This window comes from Aspergillus heteromorphus (assembly GCF_003184545.1).
Source record: "Aspergillus heteromorphus CBS 117.55 chromosome Unknown BO70scaffold_17, whole genome shotgun sequence".
NCBI lineage: Eukaryota > Fungi > Ascomycota > Eurotiomycetes > Eurotiales > Aspergillaceae > Aspergillus > Aspergillus heteromorphus.
This window is the reverse complement of record NW_020290422.1, coordinates 470,714-498,688: the sequence shown is the minus strand read 5'-3', so window position 1 is coordinate 498,688 and position 27,975 is coordinate 470,714. Positions and strand designations below refer to the sequence as shown.

General features: G+C 54.9%; 7 protein-coding genes across 7 annotated transcripts; 4 read left to right on the top strand and 3 right to left on the bottom strand.

Moving 5' to 3' along the window:
* Window positions 1-703: 703 nt before the first annotated feature.
* On the top strand, window positions 704-3,646 carry BO70DRAFT_294091 (uncharacterized protein; the record flags this gene model as incomplete). The annotated part of the gene is made up of 2 exons (XM_025539464.1): window positions 704-2,125; window positions 2,849-3,646. 2 exons carry the CDS (start codon window positions 704-706, stop codon window positions 3,644-3,646), a joined length of 2,220 nt encoding a protein of 739 aa, XP_025398293.1.
* A 1,622-nt stretch (window positions 3,647-5,268) lies between these two features.
* On the top strand, window positions 5,269-9,110 carry BO70DRAFT_294261 (uncharacterized protein; the record flags this gene model as incomplete). The annotated part of the gene is made up of 6 exons (XM_025539470.1): window positions 5,269-5,334; window positions 5,391-5,817; window positions 5,863-6,851; window positions 6,924-7,150; window positions 7,355-8,135; window positions 8,442-9,110. The coding sequence occupies 6 exons, from the start codon at window positions 5,269-5,271 to the stop codon at window positions 9,108-9,110; spliced, it is 3,159 nt and encodes a 1,052-aa protein (XP_025398292.1).
* An 863-nt stretch (window positions 9,111-9,973) lies between these two features.
* On the bottom strand, window positions 9,974-12,617 carry BO70DRAFT_338905 (putative alpha-amylase; the record flags this gene model as incomplete). The annotated part of the gene is made up of 9 exons (XM_025541225.1): window positions 9,974-10,728; window positions 10,866-11,106; window positions 11,178-11,324; window positions 11,411-11,573; window positions 11,627-11,855; window positions 11,930-12,038; window positions 12,088-12,203; window positions 12,260-12,298; window positions 12,450-12,617. 9 exons carry the CDS (start codon window positions 12,615-12,617, stop codon window positions 10,036-10,038), a joined length of 1,905 nt encoding a protein of 634 aa, XP_025398291.1. The 3' UTR covers window positions 9,974-10,035.
* A 1,572-nt stretch (window positions 12,618-14,189) lies between these two features.
* Window positions 14,190-16,272, bottom strand: BO70DRAFT_317214 (multidrug resistance protein Fnx1; the record flags this gene model as incomplete). The annotated part of the gene is made up of 8 exons (XM_025540377.1): window positions 14,190-14,311; window positions 14,366-14,471; window positions 14,531-15,353; window positions 15,400-15,520; window positions 15,566-15,663; window positions 15,710-15,792; window positions 15,842-15,978; window positions 16,026-16,272. The coding sequence occupies 8 exons, from the start codon at window positions 16,270-16,272 to the stop codon at window positions 14,244-14,246; spliced, it is 1,683 nt and encodes a 560-aa protein (XP_025398290.1). The 3' UTR covers window positions 14,190-14,243.
* Window positions 16,273-17,784: 1,512 nt separating this feature from the next.
* BO70DRAFT_317213 (FAD-dependent oxidoreductase) lies at window positions 17,785-19,311 on the top strand. Its single transcript, XM_025540376.1, has 4 exons — window positions 17,785-18,111; window positions 18,162-18,440; window positions 18,469-18,847; window positions 18,900-19,311. The coding sequence occupies exons 1-4, from the start codon at window positions 17,810-17,812 to the stop codon at window positions 19,299-19,301; spliced, it is 1,362 nt and encodes a 453-aa protein (XP_025398289.1). The 5' UTR covers window positions 17,785-17,809; the 3' UTR covers window positions 19,302-19,311.
* A 614-nt stretch (window positions 19,312-19,925) lies between these two features.
* On the top strand, window positions 19,926-23,031 carry BO70DRAFT_388155 (cytomegalovirus gH-receptor family protein; the record flags this gene model as incomplete). The annotated part of the gene is made up of 1 exon (XM_025545964.1): window positions 19,926-23,031. Exon 1 carries the CDS (start codon window positions 19,930-19,932, stop codon window positions 23,029-23,031), a length of 3,102 nt encoding a protein of 1,033 aa, XP_025398288.1. The 5' UTR covers window positions 19,926-19,929.
* A 512-nt stretch (window positions 23,032-23,543) lies between these two features.
* BO70DRAFT_317206 (putative salicylate hydroxylase) lies at window positions 23,544-25,816 on the bottom strand. The gene is made up of 6 exons (XM_025540375.1): window positions 25,281-25,816; window positions 25,088-25,169; window positions 24,979-25,036; window positions 24,190-24,928; window positions 23,808-24,139; window positions 23,544-23,753 (listed from the first exon to the last, which is right to left on the bottom strand). The coding sequence occupies exons 1-6, from the start codon at window positions 25,325-25,327 to the stop codon at window positions 23,710-23,712; spliced, it is 1,302 nt and encodes a 433-aa protein (XP_025398287.1). The 5' UTR covers window positions 25,328-25,816; the 3' UTR covers window positions 23,544-23,709.
* Window positions 25,817-27,975: the final 2,159 nt, after the last annotated feature.

The window sequence follows — 27,975 nt, the reverse complement described above, 5'->3', positions numbered from 1 at the left end:
GTAGGCAGATCACCGACCGCTGAGTATGGCCGATGGCGTGATCCAGGCAGATGTGAAGAGCCGAGTAGTGAAGTATAGCTAATTTGCCAGGACCACGGTACAGTACTTGCTGCCTGGCGAAGTGACTGGGGGATACTTTGGTTTGATAGACGCGCTAAGGGGAGGGAATCCGGGGAAGGACATGTCAGTTTTGTCGGCATCACAGATTTGCATATAAAATGTTAGCCTTTCTGATATGCCGTCAAACACCCATCCAGCTGGCTCTCGGGGGCGGGGGGACCGCCGGGTTGATTCTGCCAGTCTTCCCTTCTGTCCTTTGTGGCAGAGTAGCGAAATGGCAGCCTGAGGGCATTCACTGTCGCTCTTCATTGTTGTTTCGTCCTCCCCCGCCTCTCTCCCTCTCTCCCTCTCTCCCTCTCTCCCTCTCTCCTTCTCTCCCTCTCTCCCATCTCTCTCGCTCCCTCTTCTTCTCTTCTTCTCTTCTTCTCTTCTTCTCTTCTTCTGTTTCTTCACTTCAGCGTTGCTGCATGTTCTTCTTGTACTTCAAGAAAGCCATCGTCCCAAAGCTATCTCGTTCCCCAAACATCCCTTCTCAACTTCGTTCACATCGTCGACCACTGGTCGTTAAACCTCATCGAAACCTGCTCTTCTCCTGTGTACAATCTGTCCCGTCTAGTCTGGTCGTGTCTTCTGTTCGTCGAAAATGTCGACTTCCGCTGAACAGTTGTTTCTGTACGGGGAGGTGCTGGAGCCCGAGTTCCACTCGGTTGTTGACCTGCTGGGCCATCTCGACCTCACTGCAGGGGCCGCGGGGGTGTTTGCGGCGATGATTTTGCTCACCTTCCTGGGTGTCTTGTGGCAAGAGGTCATCTTCTGTATCTCCACCGGAGTAAAGCATCTCGTCTCGCTCGTCCGCGCCGTGGTGTCCGGGGCCCGCTGGTTCGTCCAGTCCGTGACCGCCGCGCGCTCTCCGGGAAAGATGTACGCCATGTACCGTGACGGTGCCAAGTTTCCGTTCTGCGACTGGCCGCTGTGTCGACTCGTCTATGCCGTCGTCTGCTGGTGCTTCCCCTCTGATCGCCCGATGATGTCGGCTTGTCGGCTTTGGGGCACCTTCCTCTGTGTGACTGGCGTGTACTTCGCTCTATTGCTTCCCGGCTTGCATCAGGTCTCTGGCATCGCCGGCGGGCTTGGGCCGGAGGGGTGGGACATGTTGGAGTACTGCGTCCACGCCCATGGGGGTGGTGTTGCTCCAGGTCGGTGGGTGTGGCGCCAGTGGTTGGAGATCGTCCGCTGCAACGGCGTGGAGACCGGCTTGGTGCTGCGCGACCTGATCGACGAAGGTTACCGCCTGCTCCGCGATGATCGTGAGATCGACCATCTTCCCATCCTGGCTCTCGCGGCTGTCTGCGTCTCACTCATCCTTGTGGCGGCGTGGTCGTTTGCTGCTCTCGCCGAGGTCGTTTCTCGCAGGAAGCGTGTTGTCGACCCTTTGCCTCGGGCAGACTCAAAAGCAGCACTCACGCCCGTCGACGAGACACCGCTGCGAGGGACGCCCCCTCAACAGAGCACGGCAATCCCATCGGCTCTGGGCCGGCTCCTATTTGCCAAGACGGAGGAGCTCAGGGCAGCCAAGCAGCAGATCGAAGAGATCAAGGGACAAATGGAAGAGGCCTGCGCGCAAGTCAAGAGCCTGACTGCCTGCCGCGTCGAGGCCAAGGTGATGCGGCCTCAGGATGTGGTGGTCATAAACAACCTCCAGAGGGACCTGGCCGAGGCTGAGGGGCGGCTCAGCGTGGCCCGGGGAAGATTGAGGGTGGTGGAGGAGAACGCCGTATCGAAAGAAAGTGCCCTCGAGGAGCGGGTAGCCCAGCTAGAAGACCAGCTGGAAGACCAGGTCGAACACAAGAGACACCAGGCCCATTCCCTGAGTGAGGTCTCCTCGCTCAGAGCCGAGCTTCAGGCTCGGAATGACCAGCTCGTTGCCCTCGAGGGACGCTTGGCTGCCGCAGAGGCCAGCCCTACAGTCAATACCAAAGCCGGTAAGGCCGATAATGAAGCCATCCTTGCCGAAAACCAGAGACTGGCTGCCGAGAACCAGAAACTGGCCGCCAAGTGCCAGGCTGTCGCAGAGGCCGGCCCTACAAGCGATAACGAAGCTATTATGGCTGAGAACAAAGCCCTGCGTGCTGAGAGCCAGAGACTGGCCGCCGAGAATCAGAAACTGGAGGCTGAGTGCCAGGCTGTTGCAGAGGCCAACTTTACCATCGATACCGAAGCCAGTATGGCCGATAATGATGCCCTTCTTGCTGAGAGCCAGAGGCTGGCTGCCGAGAACCAGAGACTGGCTGCTGAAAACCAGAAACTGGAGGCCGAAAGCCCGGCTGTCGCAGAGACCTGCCCTACAATCGATACCGAAGCCATTATGGCTGAGGTCAAAGCCCTGCGTGCTGAAAATGAGCATCTGATTGCGGAGTCCCTGGCTGCGACAGAGGACCGCCCCTTCATGGACACCGAAGCCATCATGGCCGAGAACGAATACCTCCTGGCCCAGAACCAGAAACTGACCGCCGAGTGCAAGGCTGCCGCAGAAGACCGCCCCATGTTCGATGCCGAAGCCATCATGGCCGAAAATAGAGCCCTCTCTGCCCAGAACTTGAAACTTGCCGCCGAGTCCCTGGCTGCCGCAGAGGCTCGCCCCTTAATGGACACCGACGCTATCATGGCCCAGAACGAACTCCTCACTGCCCAGAACCAGGAACTGACCGCCAAGTGCACGGCTGCCGCAGCGTTCGACATCGACGCCCTCGTGGACTACAACAATGGCCTTCTTGCTCAGAATCAGCAGCTGGTCATGGAGTTCCTGGATCTTCAGACCGCGAAGGACGAACTGTCGCAGCGGGTGGAAAGTTCTTTAGCAGCAGCCCATCAAGAGCGCGATGCCGCCCTCGGGCAGGTCCTCTCTCTGCAGAGCGAGCTTGGGTCGACCCAGAAGGTAATGGAGAGCATGGCGAAGGATGCCGAGGAGTCCCAGGTTCGGGCTAAGGAGACCGAAACAGCTCTTCGTTCATCCAACGCCGAACTGAAGCGCGCCTGTGAACTGGCTAGCGAACAAGGAGGTATGCCCGCCGGCGAGGCGCCGGGCCGGATCTTGGCCCTTGAGAAGGAGATCGAAGAGCTCCAAAAAAAGGTCGGCATAGCTATGAGGGACGCGCAACGAAAGCACTCGCAAGCGGTTGACTCACAGAGGGTCAATGAGGTCCTCGAGCATCGTCTGGCCAAGTGGGAGCATTCGAGGGACGGCCAAGAGATCCCCAAGCGTCGTACCGGCGACGTGGGCTCGATCACGACCGCCCTAGAGCAGAGTAGGGTGAAGGTGTCCGAGCAGCAGACCGAAATCGAGGAACTCCGGAAGCAGCTCAGCAAGCTCAAGGAAACGACCCCTAGTCCCGATGAGCAGGTTCAGGCTTACCGTAAGCACATCGAAAAGCTGCGCGAGACCCATGATGAGACGAAGAGGGAGCACATGAAGGAACACATCCGGTGGGCCCGCCGGACGGCTGAGCTGGACGAAGAGGTCCGAAGGCTCCGCATCGAGTTATCCGAAGCTGGCTTCACGTCTCGTCACAGGGGCGGCAACCATTAATGCACCACTCTCCGGTTTCCTACAGGAGCTGGTCTACCTCCATTGTAACTCTGGATTGATGGAGTTCTTGGGCGAAATTTCTGCGTCGGAGCTTATCGGTGTGATTTTCGCATGGTGTTTCTTTGTTTTTGTTCGATTGTTACAGTGTCCGGCCGCCGAGACGTGTGGTGCAAACCCTCCGTGGTGCCCGGGCGTCGTGTTTTTTTATCCATCTGTCATTTGATCTTCGCGAGCCTGAGGGTGGGCGTGGCGCGTTCTTGGGGTCCCGTGCGAAAGGTACACTCAGTGCTCGTCAAGATTCCTCGAAGCTGGCCCGGTGCCATCCCAGTTGACCGACAACCGACGACCGACCGATCTGTGGAACTGCTTTTGTTCGTCCATCTCATCCAGACATCTCAGCTTGAACTCTCAGCCGTCATTCGTCATCTGTCAAGACACGCTGTAACGACTGGACCCCCATCACGCCCAGGAGGCATGCAGGAAGGTCGTAGTGGACGGGAGGATGGGAGGGGAAGGAGACCGTTGGAAGCAGATGGGGAAGTGCTTGCGAGTGCTTGCGAGGGAGAGAGAGGGCGAGGGGAAGGGAAAGGGCAAAGGATCATCGTCGAACTCTCATGATGGAGGAGGGATGTGGGGACGGATGGGGGTTCACGACTTGGCAACCCTTGTTTGCGGTTTTGCAAGGACGGGCGGAGATAACGGCGCTCCACGGTCCACCAGCCAACAGCAGCAATCAAACAGTCAAACAATCAATCTTCGGCTGGTCAAGGCTCCAGGAACGGCGGATTGTGGCACGATGCCTGACTGGCTGCCGAGTGAGTCGGTTCCCCCCGTGTCCCCTCCGGCTGATTGATTCGGAAATTGATCCGGCCAACAGCTCAATAGTGGCCAGTAGTTCGTCTCCAAGCGCCGCATCATTTCAATCCCCCCCCATGCCGTCGTGTTTCACCTTCGCCTACAACCATGGGCCACCCCCATTCCATCGTCCGATCCACATTCTTCCATGCAGCCCCTCTTCAATCCTCATACAATAATAATCCGTCGGTCCCTCTTTGGAGCGCTCGCTTTTGTTGCTCGCGTCAACCGTCGGCCTCCGTTCGACCGCACAATCCTTGGGCTTGAACCACCCCCGACCATTGTCCCTCCTTGCAGCTGGTACAAAGCCGGTGCCTGATCAGTCTGTCTGCAATCTGCTCGTCTTCCTGCGACTACGATCGGAACACTGCAGCAGCACGCGCCAGGCTCCTTCCCCTATCTTGGCACGTCCCAACCCACCGAGACTTGCCGCCCGCGTCGCCCCCCCGAGCGTCATCATCTTCATTTCTGAGACAAGTTCAATGGCCATTCCACATGGATCCGCGATGATTGACAGGCCGTCCCTTGGACTTTACCCCAAGCGACTCTTAGCGGTTATGCGCGATTGATTTTGCTAGCCGCCGGCCACTCTTACACTCCTTGTCGCTCGACCGTGCACTCTCGTACAAAAGCATCCGATTCCCTCCCGAGTTCCGTCCGCTCTTTAAATCGCATTTGCGACGTAACTTCGCCCGGCTGGTCCGACGAAGATTCGCTCTTTTCGCCCACCCAAATCGCCATCCTCCTGCAGGTCTGGATCATCCAACATGCCCTGCTGCGGCGGAGATAGGGAGAAAGGGCCCGTCGCGTTGGAAGAACAATGGGATTATATTGTAAGCGCCGTTGATCGATTGTGTTCTTTCAACGTACTGACCGACTCGACGCTTAGAATCTCGACGACTTCAAATCCGAGTCCTGCTTCGCTCCGTTCTCTTACTTCCTGGTCTATGTCTTCCTGATTATCTCCGTGGCCGTCTATGGCGTCGACACGTTCACGGCCGTCAACCTGCTCATCTATGCCCGATGGGAGGGTCAGATTGAGCCTGCGATCCCTTTTTCAATCTCGCGATGGATCTTTGCCGTCTGTATCATCATCTCCTTCGCGCTTCTATTCTACCGCTGGCTGCGCGCCATTCGGGCCATGCGCTCCGGCAGCATCGCGAAAAGCTACCTCGATTCCCTTGCGGTGCGCATCCAAAGTATTCGCATGGGCAGCCGCGGCCGCGGATGGAGACGGTTTCTGGTCTTTGCGGAGTTGACGAAGAGTAAAAAAGGCGCTGAGTATATCGCGCTCTTTGCGTACTTTTCGTTTGAATGTGAGTCTTCTGTTCCTTTGTCTGGGGTTCTGCTGACGCGCCTAGCCTGGATGAGCATCATCTTTGCCGACGGACCGCGACAGGTTGTCAACGCCATCACCCTGTACTCCGTGATGCAGTTGGACCTACTTCCGGGTGGAAAGGATACCACCGACACCAGCGGATCAGGCGTGTCACAGTTCTTTAACAATTTGAAAATCCTGGCCGAAGACAACACCGAGCGAGTCGTGGTCCTAGCCGGCATGCTGTTCACGCTGGTCATCTGGGTCTTGTCCATGCTGAAGCTGTTCCTGGCGGTCGTGTTGTACCTGATCTTCCTGTTCCACCACATCCCCTCAGAGGATGGCTCGTTGAAGGCATACTGCAAGCGCAAGATCAATACGCGACTCACTCGAATTGTCCGGAAGAAGGTCAACAAGGCCCTGTTCAAGGGTGTGGCTCTACAAGACCGAAAGCCCACCAATCCGAACTTTGGCCTGGACAAAAGACCAACCCTGCCTGCCTTGGGCGCCATGGACGATGACAAGACACCGGTTGTCACGACCATCTCGCGCAGCACAACACAAACTACACTGCCTGCGTACTCATCCCGCCCTGGCACCGCCGCTCGCGACAATAAGCCTACTCTGCCGGATGTCGCGGCGTTCAATGACAAGCCTCCTCCGCTGAGCCGGACCATGACCGAGTCCTCGGCATACGACGATGCAGCTTCGATATCCGGCAGCACTGCAGTGTCGGCCTTCAGCCCATTAGACCGGTACGGTACCCCAGCGCCACCAGTCCCCCCTCTTCCCAGCCAAGGGCCTGCCCCGATGCCACGCTCGCAGACCCCGAGGATGCGTCCGAATTACAACCAACCTCCAGATGGATACAATGGTCCAATGGATCGAGCATCGCCGGCTCCATCCATGCCACGCACCCAGACACCAATGTCGCGCTCCGAATTTACCCCCACACCTGGTCCAGTACCGCGCTTGCAAACCCCGGTGTCGCGACAAGGATTCACCCCAGCTCCTGCTGCTGCATTCAGTCCTGTCCCGGTTGACCGAGCATCCCCCGCGCTTCAGGATCAGGCTCTGCGCTCTCAGACTCCCATGTCGCGACAGAACTTCGCAACGGCCCCGGGATACGGTCCGGTCGATCGCGCATCTCCCGCACCCCAAGTACCGCACGTTCAAACCCCCATGTCCTACACACCAGCTCCAGGATACGGCCCAGTCGATCGCGCGTCGCCCGCACCCCAAGCACCGCGCACTCAGACTCCAATGACTCGTTCAAACTACACGCCCGCGCTAGGATACGGGCCGGATCGTGCGACTCCAGTATCATATGCGTACCATGCTCCCGCCTCCACACCGGCCCCAGGATATGGTCCAGTCGATCCCGCCCCGCGCACTCAGACTCCCATCTCGCGTTCGAACTACACACCGGTTCCGGATACTGCGTACGAAATGAACAATATAACGCCTTATGCTGGAACTCCTGGCCCTGCCGAGGGGTACAATCCGTTTGAAAACAACCATAGTCTTGCTTCAAGCACGCCGTTCCGTCCTTATAGTCCGGCTGTTGATCCAAATTCGCAGGGCCTTGCTTCGGGAACTCCTTTCCGCCCTTACAGTCCGGCTGTTGGTCCTAACTCACGCGCTTTGAATCATGGATTGGACTTCAACCAGGGCGTTGATCGGACCCTTTCCCCCAGCCAGTCGGCTGGCCTGCCTTACCCTGTTGAACCGGATGAATATCACTCGGCCAGTACCGGCGCCATGCGTTCTCCACTAGCTGCTGTCCCCGCCTCTAGCAGTATGGAGAGGACCTTGTCACCGCTTGGTTCGGGCGATTCAGGTGGCTATGTCGCTTTCAGCCCTGCGGTCGGAAGCTCATCCATGCCGTTCGCCGAGTCTGCCCCGAGAGAGGAACACGCTGAATACAACGGACGGGTCGAGTCTGTCGCTTCTGATATGGAATCTCCTTTTACTCATGAGACAACTGCTGAAACCGGCTACCATGCATTCGACCCGTCGGCTTTGTCCGCTGAGTTCGGACATGATCATGACCATTCTCACCTTGATCTGATAGATGATTACGCTGCAAGACAGTCGTATCTGTCTCTTGGGCCGTCTCAGGCGGAAAATGGTTACCTTGCCGTCAACCCGCCGTCCACGTCCCCATTTTCTGCTGAGTTTGGTCATGAATCACCATCGCATGAGCATGACCACGAGCACGAGGAGGAGTCTCATGTCGATCCCACTGAAGATTTCACGGCTAGGAATTCTGTCATCTCACATGGATCCGAACATCACGACGGATCCAACTCATCGGTCCGATCCCCCTTCTCGGTAGAATTCGATCATGAATCACTCGATGATGAGCACGAGTCTCATGTCGATCCAGCGGATGATTCTGCAGTGAGGAACTCTGCTATCGCGGACGAAGCGTCCGGCCTTGCTTCGCCATTCAACGAGCAACAGGACGAGTCTCACGAGGAGTCCCACGACCTTGACGACGACTCAAGAGCTTCTTCTCCCGCTGGCTCACAGAGAGCAGCAGAAAATGAAGCCTATCTTGCGTTTAATTTCGAAACTTCCCGCTTGTCTCTCACCGAATTGAACTTCGAACCATCAAAGGATGATGAACCATCAACCGACCCTCATTCTATTCAATCAGCAACCGAACCTCGATCTCATGAACCATCAATCGAACCTCACGATGAACAATATGCCATCGACTCCGCAGATACCTCAACCAACCCCTTCTCAGACATCACTCACGAAGCTTCCAACGACGCCTATATTGCACCCACCCCCTCAAACGGGACATCCACGGAGTCCGCCATCTTGCCATCAACTGAACCCGATCACCACGACTCGGAACAACCAGACCCAACAAGACCACTCTCACTCTCTCTCCACCCCATCTCGCCAGCCGAGACAAACACCAGCTACATCGCCTTCAACCCTTTCATCAGATCGCCTGTATCTCCACCTGCAGAGCAAGAGCAAGAACATGAATCGCCTGCCACTCCAGCAGAAGATCCCTTCTCCAGCCCCGCCGACGCGGAAGACACTCCACAACCACAACCACCCACATCTACATCTACATCTACACCTACAAGCTACATAGCATTCACTCCTTCGGCTGTCTCACCCGCTACACCCACCGCGGCGTCGCACGACCAACTGCAACAACCCAGCGAGACGCAATCCCCGGCTCAGAGCTCCTCTCCCCAGGCGAGAACCTTCTCGCCCGTGCAGCCGTATCGTCCGGATCATGGCTATGACTATGGGCAGTTCTAAACAGCCAATCTTACTACCTACATCCCTCACCTACCCGTATACCATTCATTCCACCAACTCCCTGCCACGGGACTCTACTTCAACCTTTACTTTACTTCATGAACAAAGAACAAACAAAAAAGCAGAAGAGCAGGTGATCTTCTGTTACGATGCCGATGCCGATGCAATGGCTTTACTTTACTTTACTTCACTTCACTTGATTCTCATTCCCTTTCCCATTCCCATTCCCTTTCTCTTCCTCTTTCTCTTTCTCATTCGTGATGAGCGAGAGCGAAAACGAGAGTGAGAGTGAGATTCTCGAGGTTAATCATTCCATTTGACATCACCTCACCCCCACCTTTTCATTACTTTACCAATAAATACCCTTTTGTGTTCTTTCTTTCTTCCATATTTGTGTTGAGTTGACAGAGGTTGAAAATAGTAGTACATTCTGTTCCAAATCTAAAGAGCGAGATCCAGTCCGAGAATGCGGGTGATAGATCGGTCCGTCGAGGAGGTTGATTGTTGATTGTTTAGCATTGGACGTTGGACGTTAGATGTTGGATATCGATGCATTGGGGATAGTCGTGTATGTATATGTATTTAATGAGATGAGATGAGCGTTGATGGGGGTTGATGTAATGAGTCCGACTCACTCGCTTTCCAACCTACAATCTACATTCTACATTCTACATCCTACATCCTACAACTTCCTTGGTCTGCTTCACGGGTGTATTCTGTAGTTGAATAGAGTGGTTACCAGTTACTCTTCCGACCAAGGCCTTTGACCTTTGCGTGTGGCGCGAGCACCAACACCTTACAAACAACAGCTATAAAAGCCAATCCTTTGATCAAATTTCCTAAATGACCAATAAACCTAATATGCCAACACCAATCTCCCATATTAAACGCCGTACACACAAAAAAAAAACAATGACAAAATAGTTTACCTCCACGTATCAACAACCACCTCACTCCCACTCCCACAATCCGGAACACTAAATTCCCTATTTGGATCACTCTCCCAGGAAACGTCTCCATCTGTCCCCACCTTAATAAACTTATATTCAAAGTTCACCCCGGCCGGCAAATCCACCGTGACATACCACTCCGGATCACTGGCCGTATAATCGGTAGCAGATAGTTTGACCGCGTTGCTGGTGTCCCAGTCTCCGAGTTGGGAGATCGAGCCCGAGAGGTAAATTTCTTCGCCGTAGGTGGTTGTGACGATTTCTTCAAAGGTTATGGGGACGGTACTTGTTGTTGCGGTACAGGTTGCTGTTGCACTAGTGACGGTGGTGGATGTGGATGTAGCAGTAGCTGAAGAAGAGGATGAGGTGCTGGTGGTAGTGGTAGTGGTACCGCAAAGTCCACTCCCCTGCACATCCGCTGCTGGCAAGAACACTCTAGGCAAGCCGGAAGCCATGGCGACAGGGATATCGCCGTTCGAGTCGACGGTCACCTCGACACAGGAGTACGCTTCGATCAGGACTGTGCCAGAGGTATACCCGCTGCCGCTGAGGGTTAGGGTGTAGCTTGCCCCGTCGGCGCCTTTGTTGGAGAGCACGGTGATGAGTTGGTGTCCTGAGGGGCCTTTGCGCATCCCGAGGGTCGTGGTGTCTTTGTAGATTGGGTCGTTCTGTTTCATCGTTTTTGTTAGCTCCGTTGTTTTTGTTATTTTGGTGGGGGGGGGTGTCAATGATGATGGAACTGGATATCAAGTATATCCTGTATACGGATATGGGCATAAATGAAGGAAAGAAGAAAGGAAAGTACCTGATAAGTTATATACGCACTATCCATCTCTACAGCAATCTTCCTAATCGCATTCGTGGTAGCAATCCACTCGTACAGCTCCGCGGAGGTGTCGTACCCCGACAGCCAGGTGGCTTCGCGGTTACGGGGCACGTCGCCGCCCGAATAGTGCTGTTCTTCGCCCGCGTAGACGATGGGGATCCCGTCCGAAAAGAAGATGTAGCTGAGGACGTTTTTGGCTTGGGAATAGTCGGATGTGTAGCTATATGAATAGGTTAATTGTGAGTGAATTGGAGCGGTGGAAAAATGTGGCATGGAGAAGGGGCAATGTACTATGCAAAACGAGGATTATCGTGGTTTTCAGCAAAGTTACCCAGCAAGGTTGGGTCGGAGCAGTCGCTCGCAACGGAGTTGATCATGTCGTAGAGGTTAGCGATGCTGCCGCTAGTGGATTCGAAGGCGTAGAGGAGTTTCCAGTAACTGGGTTGTTATGTTAGTATGTGTATCCATATCTAGGGCTGAGGTTGGCAGTCTAGGATAGAAGCGTAGGGGAGGAAAAATCGTACATAGGATAATTCAACACCCCATCCACATACTCCTGATACGGACAAACCAGAGCCGGATCGCCATCATCAACCTCCCCGACGCAGTATACTCCCGCCGCGTCGACATACCCGGGGAAGAAGGAGGGCTCGACCTCAAGAACACTATCAATGCGGAGGCCATCAACTGGACATGTTAGCTCCTATCTATCCATCAGTGAGAACTAGGAGGATTCGTACTGGAATAATTAGCCACCAGATCCGCCACCCAATCATACCAGATCGTCCGCACGGCTGTCTCCGTGGTATTCAGATCGGGAAGGGAGACGATCGTGTCGCCTTCCCAACAGTCCTGGGCCATTTCGATGTCATTATAATCGGTGATGAGGCAGTAGGGGTGGAAGTAGGAGGAGGAGTTGAAGGGGTCGAAGACGCTGTAGTCGACATCGTCGCCATCACCGGCGTAGCCCTTGTTTCAATATTTTGTTAGTTTGTTTATTTTGGTAGTAGAGTGTGGTGTCACTGAAATGGGGTGAGGGTTACCATGTGGTTTGGAACAACGTCGACCATGAGATACATCCCGCGGTCGTGCAGGGCCGCGGAGAGGGCTTTGAGGTCGTCGGCTGTGCCGAAGTTGGAGTTGACCGAGTAGCTGGGTTCATTAGGTTTCGATAAAATAAATAACGGAGAGGGGGGAATACATATTCTGCTGCCAGTAGCCATGGTAGGCCTCGCCGTCGGAGGTGTCTTGGGAAAGTTGCTCTGTTATGGGCGAGATCCAGATGGCCGTGAAACCCATGCCCTGGATATAGTCCAGCTGGGAAACACGATTAGTACCACCTGCACCAACAAACGAAAGGAATGAATGCTTACATGGTTGATAATGCCCTGCCAGCTTCCACCACAATACACCTGGACATGTTAGTACATGAACCCAGGGCGACAATGGAAGACCACTGAGGGAAAAAAGAGTCCCCCCCCCGCGCTAAGGTCTTCCTAGAAGGCCTACATAGGCCTCCTGGCACGAGAGCAGGGTAATAGAAAAGAAAAAAACACAACATACCCCCTCCACAGCATCACACGTCGCCGTGGTCGAGTTATCCGTGCGACCAAACCGATCCGTCAGGAGAAAATAGATAGACTGAGAGCGCCATTCAGCAGCAGACAGCCCCAGGGCGACTCTCCCCCAGAGAGCCGAAGAAAGCAGAAGACTCGCCACTGGGAATCGCATTGTGATGATCCTCGCAGCCGATACTCACAATCCACAATCTCTCAACACCAACATCAACCCCCAGAACGCCGGAGGGCATTTATATACCCAGCCCTGTAGTCTGCACTGCCACTCGCATTCCATTCCACTCCAACCCATCCATCCCAACCCATCCACCCCCTCTCATCCAACATCAACCCACACCTCGTACTCATGAACCAAATATCCATAACATCCATCCAACATGTGGTAGCCCGCTGATCTCCCAGCCAGGAACGGGTTTACACACGGCCACTCATTGGCCAGGGCCCCGAGTGCCCCAGTCCAGCAGGATTTAGCCGTGACCCCCCTTAATTCAATGATTGTTACAGGACCGCTAATTTCCGACCAGAACCAGGGTTTTTGCCAGCCTGCTCGCGACACAGTTGACAACTTGACATTGACACTGACTAAAAGGGATGCGCTAGTGAGCCACGAGGTGCGACGGAAACTTAAATTCCGGGGGGGAATGACTCGTCACGGACTCGCCTGCGGACTGACGGATTAGGTAGGGCTGCTGGGGTGCGGAAGCGAGATGACCACCTGCATATAACCGAGGGTGGCGCTGTGAACTGAGCGGAGGGATCGATTACTTGAGTGATGGGATGCGATATTCACGGGTTGGGGTTGGAGTTCCCCTCTTTAACGGTTAATCGCTGCTTGTGTCGGTATGTTCGGAGACAGGGCGTTGTGGGGCGCGCAGGTGGGTGGGGCCTGGGGCGGTGCCCGCAGGGGATGCAACTGCAAACAAGCCTCGAGCGGACAGGCCCGTGGTTGGGGAGGTATAGCTTGAGGCATTTGTGAGGGAGTGTGCCTGGTGCCTCGCGCAGTTGTTTCTTCACATGCATGCCATGCCTGTCCTGCCGAACAGGCTGTCGGCAGTACAGTCCAGTTATTTGTCGTGGGTGTCTCCGATCGAGCAATGTGACCATTGCATGGAGATGGTGATGGCGAGGTCGTAGGATCGTTGGATCGATAAAGGTGGAGTGGGTGGCTATGAGGGGAGGAAGAAGAGGAGGAAGTGGAAGAGGGAGAGAAAAATAACTGCCAGATGCGCAAGCCGTAGAAGAAGTCACTGCAGGCGCCCACCTCAGGCATCCTGCTGACACACCCCTCTAACGACTGCAGTAAGCAAGTGAAGTTATCCAAGTAACGAGAGATAGCCCAATCGAGTAATAAAAGAGGGATAACGGGGTGAATTAAAATGCCCAAAACAAGGATTATAATATCGCTGAAGCAATCGATCAAATTGTGGCAAGGCGAAGTGATCAACATCATGATCATAATATTATTTTGAATGTTTGTAGGACGAAGATAATTGGTGAGGGTCTCCGGCCAATGAAATCTTTGAAATACCGCCGCTCCAGGCGGAGGTCTCGGTGGAGCGCTCCATATAATGGAGATGGAGGCTGCGAGGCATTCCTAGGGTGAATTGCAAAAGTGTTTTATATGAGATTATAGGCCAGATAGAACGCGATCAACCGGAGAGTATCGGGTTGATCAGTGGGAAAATTGAATGAAATGTATTGGAGAAGTGAGTGTCTATCATGCTATCTACTACTAGCCTGACGAAATGATCCATGTGATGACTATGGCTGTTTGGTCGCATCACAGCTGGTGCTTCCGCACCGTCCACCCGATGAAGGACCCCAGGATCGAAAGCACGAGCGAGAATACTGAGAAACGTCAGGATTGGTGGATGACAGTTCATATCGGGTTGGGTGACTTACAGTATGTGTGCCTCAGACCAGCCACATATCCCTTGACCACTACATCCCGGACATGTCCCTCGAGGCTGTTGATGTAGTTCGTATCGGAAAGGGCTCGCTCGATGATCTATCAATCAACCATTAGCAACGTCGAGAGGAAGGTCAAGACATAAAAGGTGCACCCACCGTCTTGGCTCCCGGCCCCGTCAAGCTCTGTTCCATCTGGCGCTTGAAAACCATTCCCAGTACGCTGTTAGTGACCGTGACACCCGCCGTCATGGCAAAACTAAACAGCAAGATATATCCTCCAGTAGCCATGGCAATCTCCTGGGGACGCAAAAAGGCAGTCATGCTGACGAACGCCGCGGCAGAAGAGAAGCCTGTGCCCAGACCTCCAGGGATGATGTACAAGGACTCCCAGAAGCCCGTGTGGCCGTTCCAGCGGAGGAAGAGCAGGAGGTAGGAGACCGATGCGACCAGACCGGCGAGAATCAGAAGAACCTTGAAATGGCCGGTGCGACGGATGAAGGCACCCGCAATCAACCCACCCAGTGTGTTACCGATCACCGCGGGCACGAGATGTCCGCCAGCGACGGTGGCGGAGGCCTGCGATGTGACCTGGAAATACAGCGGCACGGAGAACATCATGCCCACTTGGGCGGAAATCTGAAGAGACCCGATGAGGTAACTAGGGGCGACGTTCGGACGGCGCAGGATACGCAGTTCGAAGATCGGTTCGGCGGCGACGTAGAGCTCGACGATGATAAAGGCGACGAACGCTGATACACTGATACTGGTGAGGATAGCCGTGTTCAGAGATGCCCACGCAAAGGCCCGGCCGGCCTGGTCAAGGATGATGGTGGCGGTGAGAATGCCGATAGCGAGGAGGAAAGATCCAAGGAAGTCGACTCGACGAATGCTCTTCCCTTCTGTCGGGCTGGCAAGACTGAGTTTCCATACAACCAGCAGGGCTGCCGCGGCGGATAAAGGGCCCTGAAGAATAAACGACCTAGTCGTGTCAGAAAAGCGCAGGCAGACATAGTCTTGGATCTTACCATCTCCAGCCGACGGTATCCGCCAGCCAACCACCAATGGGGCCTCCTGCGCTACGCCCCAGGGTCATCGCAATGTTGACATAGGCCCGCCAGTGAGCAACGTCGCGGCGCGGGACGATATCTGCGCATGTCAGCGGCATCTACCAGGGGTTATCAGCTGGCATACCCGTGATAATAATCGAGCCCATAGCCATTGTCCCAGCACCACCGATACCACTGATTGCACGTCCCAGGATAATTGTGGTCATCGATGGACCGATGCCGCTAAGGACCGTCAGCGTGCGTCGGAGACCAAAGTCTGTATACCCACCTGATGATGCATCCAATGCCGAAGAAGAAGTACGCCCACAGCAGGAGCGGCTTCCGACCGTAGATATCACTCAGTTTGCCGTACTGCACTGCCGTCAGTATAGCCCTGTATCTAATTTGCTGGATAGCTAACCATCGGTTGCGTAGCACATAACCCCAGGGTATACGCCGTCGCCAGCCAACTCGCATCGCGCAATCGATCGAACTCGGAGGAGATTTTGCCTGTCGTTGCCATTACCAACGTCATGTCTGCGTTGGAGATGAACTCGCCTGGTATTGTCAGCTTCTAGTACCGCAACGAGACTCGCGTGGCATACCCAGCAACAGCACCCCAATGACCGTGGTAATACTGGTCAACGCTTTCGTCTCATTTTCACGCGACTCCGGCGGGTTGACCTGCTGTTGTTCCTCGTCACTGCCTTGACCGCTGTGCACATCATCTGTAGGTCCCTTCGCGATGCTGTTGTAGTCCGCCGCAGTTGTGTCCCGTTCCGACGCATTCAACGGAGTCCTCTCATCAACATGCGTGTCATGCGGGTCGGGATTCGACGTGCTCGCAGTCATTCTATCGGATTCCAGCTATTCTCAAGCTCAATTCGCAGCAAATTTGGATGGCGATGGCGAAACCGGTTGCTTCACGCTCGTGGCATTGGGTGTGAGGACGACGGAGGTCGAAGAAGGAGCGTGGAGGGGGAGCCGGTTTTCTTTCTCAGACGTCAGGGAAAGAAAATAATCTTAATCTTAACGAGCCCGTCCGGAATTGCCGCTTATCAGGGCCTTCTGGCCCCTCTTGCATGGGGTTGGAGACATGGGCATTGGCTGGCGGCGTCTCAGAAAGCGTTAAGCGATGACACCATCGGGGGGAGATATGCGATTGCATTGGGACCTAACCGGGCTGGGGCTAGACGAAGCGCACGGATGGGCGAATGCTGGATGAACGGAGAGAAGAGGCGACGAGCTGCAAATGATATGGATGGTAATGAAGATAGTGGAGCAGCACGTCATGGCTCGCCGCGATGGCGACGAACCACTGCGGATCCCGCCAGGCACTCAGGCAGCCAGGCACCCCGGCACCCTCCGATTCATATACAGTCTCGTCGGGGATTATGTAGGGTCGACTAATATGCTTCCTCCCCATCACAGTGATATACTGGAGTCTTCCGGGCTTGCGGAGAAGGAGCAAACTTAAAAGATGGCGCTTTTTTGTTTTTCAACCTGCGACTAGAATCCCCGAGACATCTTCCCGAAACCAAGAATGAACCGTTCGATCTTCAACTCTATATTGCCGACTGACTGACGTCAAGGTTATTGGTTAAGTGTTGCTTTTCATCCAGATATTGGCACACATCCGCCCCATCACCAATAGAAGACCCTTTTAATCAAGGTAACACAGACCATGTACATGAGACGAAACCAATGCAAGCAAGAAACTCTTTCATATTTTATTTTCCCCTGAAAGAATCGAGGAAACTTGCTCAAAGAGTGAACATGTTGAAGCACCCATATTCGCCTCACCATACTAGGACTGGCTGAATTGTAACCTCACGAAGCTGGACGGTATTAATCAGTCCTAACCAAGCTGACTGAGCTCGTATTATCCACCAGCAAGAGGGTGGTCTAGATGTCGGCCCGCCGATCTAGATCCGGAGGAGACGACCAGGGAGAGGGGGAACCGATCCACGGTACTGAAGAGGTGACATCTACATCGAGAGGATGATTAGTCCGGGACCGGACTTCCCGTATGATGATACTGTGGACTTTCAACATGTGCGTTGGGGTGTGCATTGGTATGGTCTTTGTCCCGGGTTGTGCAGCACAGGGAGATCATCAGCCGACGATGGGCTGCGCGAGTATTTTTTGTTTGGTCTACATGTCCAAATCTCGGCACGACTGGGATCCCCGGGTTGGATTTGGCGCGTGCCCACGGCGTCAAGGAGCCAAGGAACACGGCGCCACTGCGAAGGCTAATCGTAGCTGCATGCAGCTGCGAGGTGCTATTTATAAGCAGTGCTCATGGATTATAATCGATGGCCAGGGGAAGGCTTCCGCTCAATCTCGGCTTGATTGCAGCTCGATTGAATTCTCTCTTCTGAAGCACAGCATGGCGCGGCCCTGTAAGGTTGTGATCGCTGGAGGGGGGATCGCCGGCCTCGCCCTGGCCCTGATGCTCGAGAAGCACGGCGTCGACTACCTCCTCCTAGAAGCCCATCCGGAGTTGGTGGCTACGGTGGGCGCCGGCATAGCTATGGTTCCCAACGGCCTGCGGATCCTGGACCAACTGGGCTGCTACGAGGATCTGCTGTGCCGTGCGCAGAACCCGGTGGATCAAATTCACCTGCGAAGGCCAGACGGCGAGCCTCTATGGGCAATGGAGGAAGGATTAGAGAGGGAGTCTACGGAAAGGTGTGATTCCCAATTCAGTCAATCTTCATGGCGGAGCTAAAGATCGGCAGGCATGGGTATCCCATGGTCTGGGTCGACCGGAAAACGTTGCTCGAAGTCCTGTTTGATCACATCGCGGACAAGTCCAAGTTGCTGTCGAGAAGGCGCGTGGCAACCATCATACATACAGATGACAGAGTGAACGTCGTGACAACTGATGGATCCATGTATTCTGGTGACATTATCGTTGGGACGGATGGAACTCATTCGACTGTCAGGCAGGAAATAGTCCGACGAGCACGCGAGCTCGGACTGGGTGAAGATTATGCGGAAGAGGATCGTAAGTTTGGGTGCCTTCCTGCCGAATATCCTGACCAGTGCTGCAGAGGTTGCTGCGAATTATTCGTGTATCTTTGGCATGTCCACGGCAGTCCCGGGCATCCCGAGCCGCTGCATCGATTTTGTGTTCAACGAGAACTTTTCATACGTCATGGGCAGCGGACCAGAGAACCGAGTTTATTGGTTCATCATGATGAAGATGGCTCAGGCTGTCCACGGAAGTGAGATCCCTCGGTTTACCGAGGAAGACAAGGAGAGGGCGATTCGCGAACACTGGAATGATCCGATCACGCCGGATGTTCGACTTTCGGACCTGTACCGCGCCCGGCTGAGGGTGATATATACTCCCATTCCCGAGTTTGTGTACAAGAAATGGCATGTGGGGAGAATGATCACCATAGGAGACGCTTGTCACAAGGTAAGCCTCGAGAATCCCGGTTTGGGGCAATGTATGTTTATGGGTGAAATAGGTACTCCCAATCACCGCCCAAGGTGGTAACCAGGCACTGGAGAGTGCTGCCGCGGTGACGAACGGTCTGATGATGGCTTTGTCGCAGCCCCCATCTTGTGGTCCGCTCTCATTGACGGAAGTTCAGTCGATGTTTGAACAGGTGCAGAAAATGCGCAGTCCTCGAGCGGGTCAAATTATCCGGACAACTCACATACGACAACAAGTCGATGCGATGGAGACGGCAGAGCTGAAGCACTTTGCGTTGAACGAATACGCAAGGGGGCTCCCAGGGGCGCTTTTCGGAAGATGGACGGAAACGTATGGCCCAGCGGTGTCATTGAAGGGGCTCCCGATTCCCGCCCGACCCAGACGGGTCCTGTTCAAGGATGAGTTTCAGAAGGAAAGGCTGGCCAGATTGTAAAATTAAGTCCTGAACCGGCGGTGGTTTTTGAATGTAGTGTCCCGGACAAGCTGTCTTGACAGTTGCTCTGCTCGGGACGCAATTAGTAATATGTTGATCATGTACTCCCTACCCCGCGGAGGTATATACGAAAGCGTAATGACTAGATCTGAGGTTATTGCCATATATCATAGAGAGATGAGACATGGTGAAACGGGATCGGGTGTGAGGAGACCCTCCATGGGAGGAGATGGAGCATGACAGTTGATCCGTGCGCCGCCGAGTGGAGAAGAGGAAAGAAGGGAAGAAGGGGGCTGACCGCCTTGCCTCTCCGCGGAAGTCGCCGCCGCCTCCTTTCTGTTGAGAACAGCCAGCCTGTGCGACTTCGCGACATCCCTTTCGACCCATCCCCAGTGCTCCGCGGTCTATCGGCTTAGCGGACCCGGTAGTCTTCTCTCTTGATCCTTCTCAGAATGACTTTGAACCCCCCATAACTCCAGCTCGCATGGTCGCTTGACCCGCCCTACCACCGCGTTTGTCCCTTTATCCACCCCGCACGAATTCCCCGATGCTCTTCTCGGACGATGCGCCGGACGTCGACGCGCCTTTTCCCCTCCCACGGAATAGTTCGCAATCGGAGACATCGGCTATGGACAATTTCAACAACCGTATCGACCAGCGAAGACGAAATACTGTCGACGGCGTCGCGGGGTCATCTCGACAGGACACTCCGGCATCCCCCCGAAAGACGGAACAAGAGGGAGGAACAGATAACAGCGCTCGGACCTCAGAAACGCAAAAGCATCGACGAGACACATCGACAGGAAGTTCCTGGGCTGCGGACCATGTGCACCGTGGAGGATCTATAGCGCCAGAAGCTCCAAAGGCCGATACCGACCGGGGCGATGAAAAGGGAATCGCTCGCCAGGAAAGCGCCGACTATCTTAGCCAGAACGGGTTCCCCAGCCAACGCAGGATGGACGGCGAGAAAGGCGGTCAGTTCTCGCTCACAGCAGACCAGACCTTGGGGATGGTCTTCGAGCACTCCGTCAAGGGCTCGGAGGATGCAGAGCATCGTACGACGTCGCGGACATCCTTGGTGGAAGTTTTGGAAGGCCCCGAGCTCGCTTCCGCGTTGCATCAGTGGTCGCGGGACACATCACCCCCCCGGAGCCAGGACAAAGACCAGGAACGGGTGTTGAAGTTATCTCCGGCCAAGATGCAGGAACTCACTGCATCGCCCCAGTCTATTCCCTATCGTGCAGCGGCCGAGGAGTCCAATCGTGGCCGACTCGGACGCGCCGTGTCGGATGGGACGCATGCAGCTCTGTCGGAGGTTAATCACTCCGTCGCGCCTCCCCCGGACGAGACGAAAATCAGCGACAGCATTCCCAGGCTCCGGCCCAAAGACCTCTCGATCGATGTCTCCGCCGGAACGACAGCGAAGTCCACATCAACAGCGCGCAGTCGACCGCCATCCTCCCGCGCCGTATCCACGCCCAACTCATCACGGCGTCAGACCATGCCGGCGAATAATGATCGCTTGGCCCAGACATGGGCATCCCGCATGAAGCCAGAGCGCCCATCCATCAGCCGGGAGCCCGAGACGAAATATCTCAGTCCGTCGCCGCAGATCGGCGAGCTGCCTCTGCCTTCACCCATGCCTCCCTCCATTCCTCTCCCCCCGTTATCCGTCCCGACATACCTGCAACTAGAGCTGGCCTCGGGTCGTCCTTCTCCGCTCTACATCCACCGCTCTGCAATGAGCGACTTCCCCTACGAATCATCTCGAGTCAAGCTGGAGCGACTGTCGAATTTTTTAATGCTGCCTCCGACGTTGGAGCGGGTGCTTTGGTTCGGTACATTAGCGTGTCTGGATGCATGGTTGCATTCCTTTACTATCCTTCCTCTTCGTTTTCTCAAAGCACTTTATATTCTGTTGGAGTCGTGGGCCCTCAACCTGGGCGTAGAGTTCCACTTCGTGTGGGGCTTCGTCATCAAAGGCGTTGGACGCGTGTGGCGGAGACGGAACCGGGCGTCGTCCGTGGATGAGGCACGGGGCGAACCAGGGCGAACGATCTCAGAGAAGCAGCAGAATGGGTCGGCCGAGCGAGAGGTCCGCAGCAGGACCGCGGAATCGCGCAGGCGACACAGGCATCGGCGGCAGAAGAGCATCCCGTCGGCCCTGATGCCGGATGACAAGGCGGACATTCTCAAGGGGCTGCTCATGATCACGACGTGCTGCGTGCTGATGTACTTCGATGCCAGTCGGATGTATCACTGGATCCGAGGACAGGCGGCCATTAAACTATATGTGATTTACAACGTGCTGGAGGTCAGTGACAGACTGTTCGCTGCCATCGGACAGGACGTGCTCGAGTGTCTGTTCTCGCGGGAAGCTCTCGAGCGTCGCCCCGACGGGCGCAGCAAAGTCTTTCGGCCGTTTGGGCTGTTCTTGCTGGCACTGGGGTACACGGTGATTCATTCCACGGCGCTGTTCTATCAGGTGATGACGCTGAATGTGGCGGTGAACTCGTACTCGAACGCGCTGATCACGCTGTTGCTCTCCAACCAGTTCGTGGAGATCAAGTCCACGGTGTTCAAGAAGTTTGAGAAGGAGAACCTGTTCCAGCTCACGTGTGCAGATGTGGTCGAGCGCTTCCAGCTCTGGCTGATGCTAACCATCATCGCGTCGCGAAACCTCGTCGAGACGGGCGCCTTCAACATCCTCGGAAGCTTGGGATCCAGCCTGGGGGGCTACACGTCGACGGTGACGAACAGCACGCCTCTCTCAACACCCCCGCGGACATCGTCGTCCATCTTACCGCAGGCCTTCACTATTGTTCCATCATCGATCATCGCATCATTCAGCCAAGTCAACACGTACCTGCCAACCCTAGCGCAGGTACTCGGCCCGTTTTTGGTTGTGTTGGGATCGGAGATGCTAGTCGACTGGCTCAAGCATGCCTACATCGGTAAATTTAACAACACCCGGCCGGCCATCTACACTCGGTTCCTCGATATTCTCACGAAGGATTACTACACCAACGCATTTGCAGACCAGAACTTAACTCGCCGACTGGGGCTGCCGGTCATCCCGCTGTCGTGTCTTTTCTTCCGCGTGTCGGTCCAAACGTATCAGATGTTCATCACCGCCTTGTTGCCCCAACACCCATCCTCGACAGCGGTGGAGGCCACGTCACTATCTGCCATCCACCGCCAGTACGTGCCCGCTCCCCTGCCCTCCCCACCCCCCTTAACCCTCCGCAACATCATCCCGACATCGACCGCCTACGCCGGCGCTTTCTTCCGCCAGATCCTCGCAAACGCCATGCCCTCACCCGCCCAGTCGGTATATATCTTCACCATCGTCCTCATCCTCACCGGGTTCGTCGTCCTACTTATCTTGAAACTCCTTCTGGGCATGGTTCTGCTAGCGTACGCGCGATCGCGGTACAAGGCCATGAAGCTGCGCGAAGCCGATCAGGCCCATCCGCATCCGTCGGGCGGTGCAGGTGAGCCCAGCGGGGCGCCCCCTCGGGGAAGAGAATTCGCGGTCGAGGGTAGTCGGCGTGTTGGTGGCTGGGGCGTCGTCGAGGTTAATGAGGATCAACGACGATGGATTTATCTCGATGATCCCGAGGGTCTGCGGAGGCTGAAGGCCAAAGAGGAGAAAGATAAGAATACAAAGGAGGATATGAATATGGATCATGTTCAGCGGTATGAGATGGTTGCTAAGCGGATTTGGTGATTGTAGATAGCCAGGTCTTAGTTAGTGGATATTTCTCCGAGAATCATCTGGTGACCTTTGGTCAATCCCGATTTCTGTATTGCCTCCGCTTCCACAGAAGATTCAACTTTTCCGGAGACTATCTCATGTCCTTTCTCGCGCTTTGTTGGACCTCCTTGCTACCTTGCTGTCGAGCGACTGATAGGACATTGGGTCATGTGACAACCAGTGGATTTCCACTTTGGGCCGGTGGATGGATTTAAGCGCCGAGTCCCCCCGTGTTTTATGGCTATATAGGGCTACTATCTTCTGTGGAAATGGCAATCGTCCGGGATAAAGGGTATACCATACGCGCCCCGGGGGTTGGTGGCGTGCCCATCCACGCCGGTCTGGGAAGGCTGCCTTTTGTGCCTAGCTACTGTTTTAATATCAGCAGGAATCCTTCAGTTCGCTAGGTTTAGAATTCAAGAGTGATTTTATTGAATACATATCACCTCTATCGCAGGTAGCAATTCACAGCAAAAAGTCACAGCGACAGAATATATTTTGTGCATGGCAATATGTACAGGTTATGCAAGATGCTCTATATACAAAGTCGTAAATAAGGTTTAGTCGTCACGCTGATGAAAACGCCGAATGGGTAATGTGATCCCAATAATGTTGAATAAGGAGAGTACCGCGAATGATAAGACTCAGATCTCACAGGTGATGCCGTACCTCGGACACCATGTCACCGTGGAGTTCTGTACATGTTAGTGGAGGGATATCCAGGATCAATGCTCGTGCAGGAAACTCACCCTTCCAGGCGTCCAGGGCTGCCTTCTCGGCATCCCAGCCCCAGAGGAACTTCTGCGTCTCGCGATCCGTCCACCGGTCAGGGTTGGAACCGCTCTTGAGCGAGGAACGGAATTGCTCGTCCCGCGCGCGCTGATCCGGGCCGTCGGGGAGGTGCAGGGTGATCCGGTTGTCGGTGCCGGACTGCTGCACTGTCTCCGCGCGGCGTTTGCGGGACTTCTCGTAGGCTTGGAAAGCGATGGGGATTTGAGCGCGCGATGTGATGGTGGAGAGGAGGACGCCGAGAGCAGCGGCATCTTCTACAGCCTGGGCGGCGCCTTGGGCGACGTATGGACTGGTGGGTGTTAGTCATCGGTGCGAAAAGGGTGAAAGGATAGAACTCACAGCATAGGGTGGCAGGCGTCCCCGATAAGAGCCACAGAGCCTCTAATCCATGTTTTCAACGGAGCGTGCAGACATAGCTTCCACTCCGGGACTTCATCATCCGGAACCAGATCGATGAGCTTCGTCACCCGTCGGTCCCAGCCCTTGTAGTTGTCAATCATGGCTTGCTTGGAGCCCTTGGTGGTCCATGACTCTTCGACACCATGGCAGTCGGGGTGAAGCAGGACCACATTGTATAGCTCATGGTTGCGTACCGGGTAGGCGATGATATGGCGGCCAGGCCCGAGCCATCGGGTAGCTTGTGGTTCATCAACTAATACTCTCAATTCAGGGTCGTTCTCCAGTGCGCTGCGTGGCAACATAATCCGGTAGGCCGCATCACCCGTAGGAATGGCCTTGATGGAGGCTTCGTCGAGGAGTTGGCCACGGATAGCGGATTTGATGCCATCGGCAGCGACGACCACATCCCCCTCCACAACGGTGCCATTGGCCAAGGTCACCACTGCACGGTCGAATTGGACCCTAGTGACGGTTGAATTCACCAGCAGCTCCACATTTGACAGCGCCAGCGCCTGGTCGATGAGAGCGTTGTGGAGATCGGCACGATGGATGACAGTCTGGTGCCCGTAGGTCTTGTTCACAGGCAAAGTTCCAAGCATGCTGCCATCCTCCCACCGTCGCACATGAATATGCTCGAGTGCAACGTCTTTGGCGTGGATTGAAGGAGAGACACCCCACCCTGACTAGTTAGGGGTGTTCGGTGTTTATTGGATGAGGGGGGAAACTTACGGTCAAAGAGCGTCAGCATATTCGGAGAAGCTTGGATGCCTGCTCCAACCTCCATAAGCTTTATCATCTGTTAGCATCATGACAGAGATGGGATGAGTGAGGGGCATACTTTGGTGGCTGATTCGAGGACAGTGACATGGTGTCCTCGCAAACCCAAAGTCAGGGCCGCGGCCATGCCGCCAATGCCTGGACTAGTCAGTGACACATTACCGGCGTGCCGTCTCAAGGGGCTTCATACCCGCACTGTGGATCATGATGTTAGCAACGGATCCCCTCATGTCTGGCATAGAGGATTGACATACCCAACTACAATCACCCGCAAGGGGATCTGTGTCTGTTCCATCTCCATGGCGAGTCAAGAACAACAACCCGATCAAGAGGGGAGTGGAAGGACGATCAGGCGAAACGGAAACCGAAATCTGAAAGAGAGAGAGAGAGAGAGAGAGAGAAGAAAAATAAAAAAGATGAAAAATTGGACCTCCTAAGCTACCTAAAGGGGAACGCAAATCTGGTTCGTATAACGGGATGAAGAATTTTACCACTCAGGTACCGGACTGACTCCGCTTACACTGGGGAAATCAGAAGAAAGGCAGACGTCAAAACAGAGAGGGTTCCAGCTGGGAATGGAGGCCTTGATAAAGAGCATTCGCAGACAGGCGAGGACATCGGCAACGTCGGCAAGACGCGACTGCAAGAGGGCCGGATCCCCACCGCGCAGACCGAGTCGGCCAGGCCAGCCATCGAGGGTGTATAAATCGCGGTCCAGCGAATGGGGCTGGTCCATTATTGGGGTGGGTGCAGATGGTTGGCTGGGAGGGGGATGCGCAGGCTGGTGGCAGATGGATTATGGAAGATGGGAAGGAAGATGCCCCGGAGAAGATGGACGTTCCCCCACTTTAATTGCTGCAGGAGCATAGTAGGTGCAGCAACGGCGCCGAGGGAAAGCAGCACAAGCAGCACTTGCAGGCCCCCCCGGCTGTTTCGGGGCCCGCCATCTGCCGGTCGTCCCCAGCGCCGATCCCCTCCTTTCTTTCTTCTTTCCCATCTTTCCTTCCCTCCTTCCTTTCTTCCTCGCGGCCGTTGCCGTGTCCGGCCACCGCTGATGAATAATGATGTATCGCTGACGACGAACTCCCTTGGGAGATGCCCTCCCCTCATCCATGGTTTCAGCCGTGCCACCAATGATAAGCTGCATCAGGAGCCGAATCGCGTCTCGCGCTATTGTTCTCGAATCTCGAATCCTGCCCGGCAGGGATGGCGACCGACTCCCCTCGTACCCCTCAGGTGCATGCGCCTACATACGAGGAACATTGTGCGACCTGGGGCGCGCGCTTTGGTGATTCCATCTCGGTTCAGGATATCACGAAGGGAAATGATCCTCTGCCCGATATCGGATGGCGAGAGAACGAATACCCCTGCATCAAATCAGTGCCCGCGAAACGATTCCATTATGTATCGGCTCGATTGTTTGCCTACCTCTCCTGCGACCGTCAGCTTACATCTGCTACGCCGCCAGAAGAAGCAACAATGCTGCCCGGGTCGTCCATTGGGCGAGGCACTGCAGGTACCCCGAACGGGCACCGCTTCAACGTGGCCCTTCTGTTGAACTAGACTCGGATGCCGTGATAGTCTGATATTTCTTTTGGTGATGACCTCATGGTGCTCCAGAGAAGCCCGTATGCGGTGAGGTTTGTCCGAGTCACCGTCCCATCTCGGATCGGTTCGCGAGCAAGCAGGCCGCGATCCTTGCACGATTGATAGTGCCTGATCTGATCACCTCGTGGCTCTGGTCAAGGTTGAAGCAAACTTCCTCACCGCACCCCTCTAAGCGAGGCTTTTCTGCAGCTGTTTGGGTCGTGGGGCTTTTGGCGGCTATGCGAGGGCATTCCTGGGTCGTCGATGCCAATGGTAGGATTCTAGGAGGCTCTCGCGGCTATGCAGATATCAGGTCGTCCCTCGTAAGGATCGAGGCTGACGTCGTACATAAATCTCGACCCGTTATTGCGTCCCCTGGCTCAGCCAATTGATGCACCTGATGGTCTGGCTGCGCTCAGATTGCGGCTGAAGTTGCTTCTATCACCAATTGATTTGGGATCTGTGTCGCACATCCTTCCGCCACAAACATCCCCAGGTACGACAACTGCCAACTTGCGGCTTATCCAAAGGAATTGAGTCATCGATTCCAGTTGTAATGCGAATATCTCGCGAGCATAATCGCTCCAGAGAGAAGTTACCGTAAACGCCGTTGTCGAAAGCTAACCAGTGGAATACCCAGCATCAAGTTCTATCTGTAGCTCCAGCATATGCTACAATTATGGTCCAATCCTGCTCTTGAGTAATTTCAACAAATTCCAAATCATGTACCCCTGTCTCATTCTCCAAGTCCGATCGTGGCATACCCCTCGCTTAGCACATCACCAAGCAGATATCCACCTTACAACATGAACTCCTATCGCTGCACGTGAATTCTCGGGCTTTGTTGAGATGCGCATCGACCCATGACATCATGGGCGAGGAGTTCTCTCCGATGCGGGGAAACTAAACCACCACTATGCGCTATCTGCACAAGCTCTGCTACAGATGGATACTCCGCGTCCTCGAAGCGAACAATGGATCATGGCCCCAAATGTCAGGCTAACTCACTCAATTCGGTTCTCATGATGGTAGCACCACGAAACTGACAAACAACAACCTCGAACCTCCTATGAACTATATACCATCATCGCTCCCTCCCTCCCAAGCCCCCGCACCCGCATCTGCACCCTCGTTCCTAAAAGACCCCTAAACCTCCCCGCGCCCACCCCCAGCACCGCCCAACCCCAACACATCATACATGGTTTAACTATCCCAAACCACCAACCACCATCCCCGACCACCCACCTACTCAAAACCAACCACATACCTCTCCCTCCTACATCCTACCTCATACATACTTTAGTTTACATACTTGGCTCTTGGCTTGTGGATTCTCTGGACCCGTCACACTCCATCAATCAT

What these genes read in the sequence shown, in the direction of transcription:
- BO70DRAFT_317213 (XM_025540376.1), top strand. Translation starts at nt 17,810, where the DNA reads ATGGCGCGGCCCTGTAAGGTTGTGATCGCTGGAGGGGGGATCGCCGGC. An exon ending in GAAGAGGATCGTAAGTTTGG is followed by an intron (nt 18,441 to 18,468) that starts GTGCCTTCCTGC and finishes TATCCTGACCAG; the next exon opens with TGCTGCAGAGGTTGCTGCGA. An exon ending in TAGGAGACGCTTGTCACAAG is followed by an intron (nt 18,848 to 18,899) that starts GTAAGCCTCGAG and finishes TGGGTGAAATAG; the next exon opens with GTACTCCCAATCACCGCCCA.
- BO70DRAFT_317206 (XM_025540375.1), bottom strand. Translation starts at nt 25,327, where the DNA reads ATGGAGATGGAACAGACACAGATCCCCTTGCGGGTGATTGTAGTTGG. An exon ending in TATGCTGACGCTCTTTGACC is followed by an intron (nt 24,929 to 24,978) that starts GTAAGTTTCCCC and finishes CTAACTAGTCAG; the next exon opens with GGTGGGGTGTCTCTCCTTCA. An exon ending in AGCCCTGGACGCCTGGAAGG is followed by an intron (nt 23,754 to 23,807) that starts GTGAGTTTCCTG and finishes TAACATGTACAG; the next exon opens with AACTCCACGGTGACATGGTG.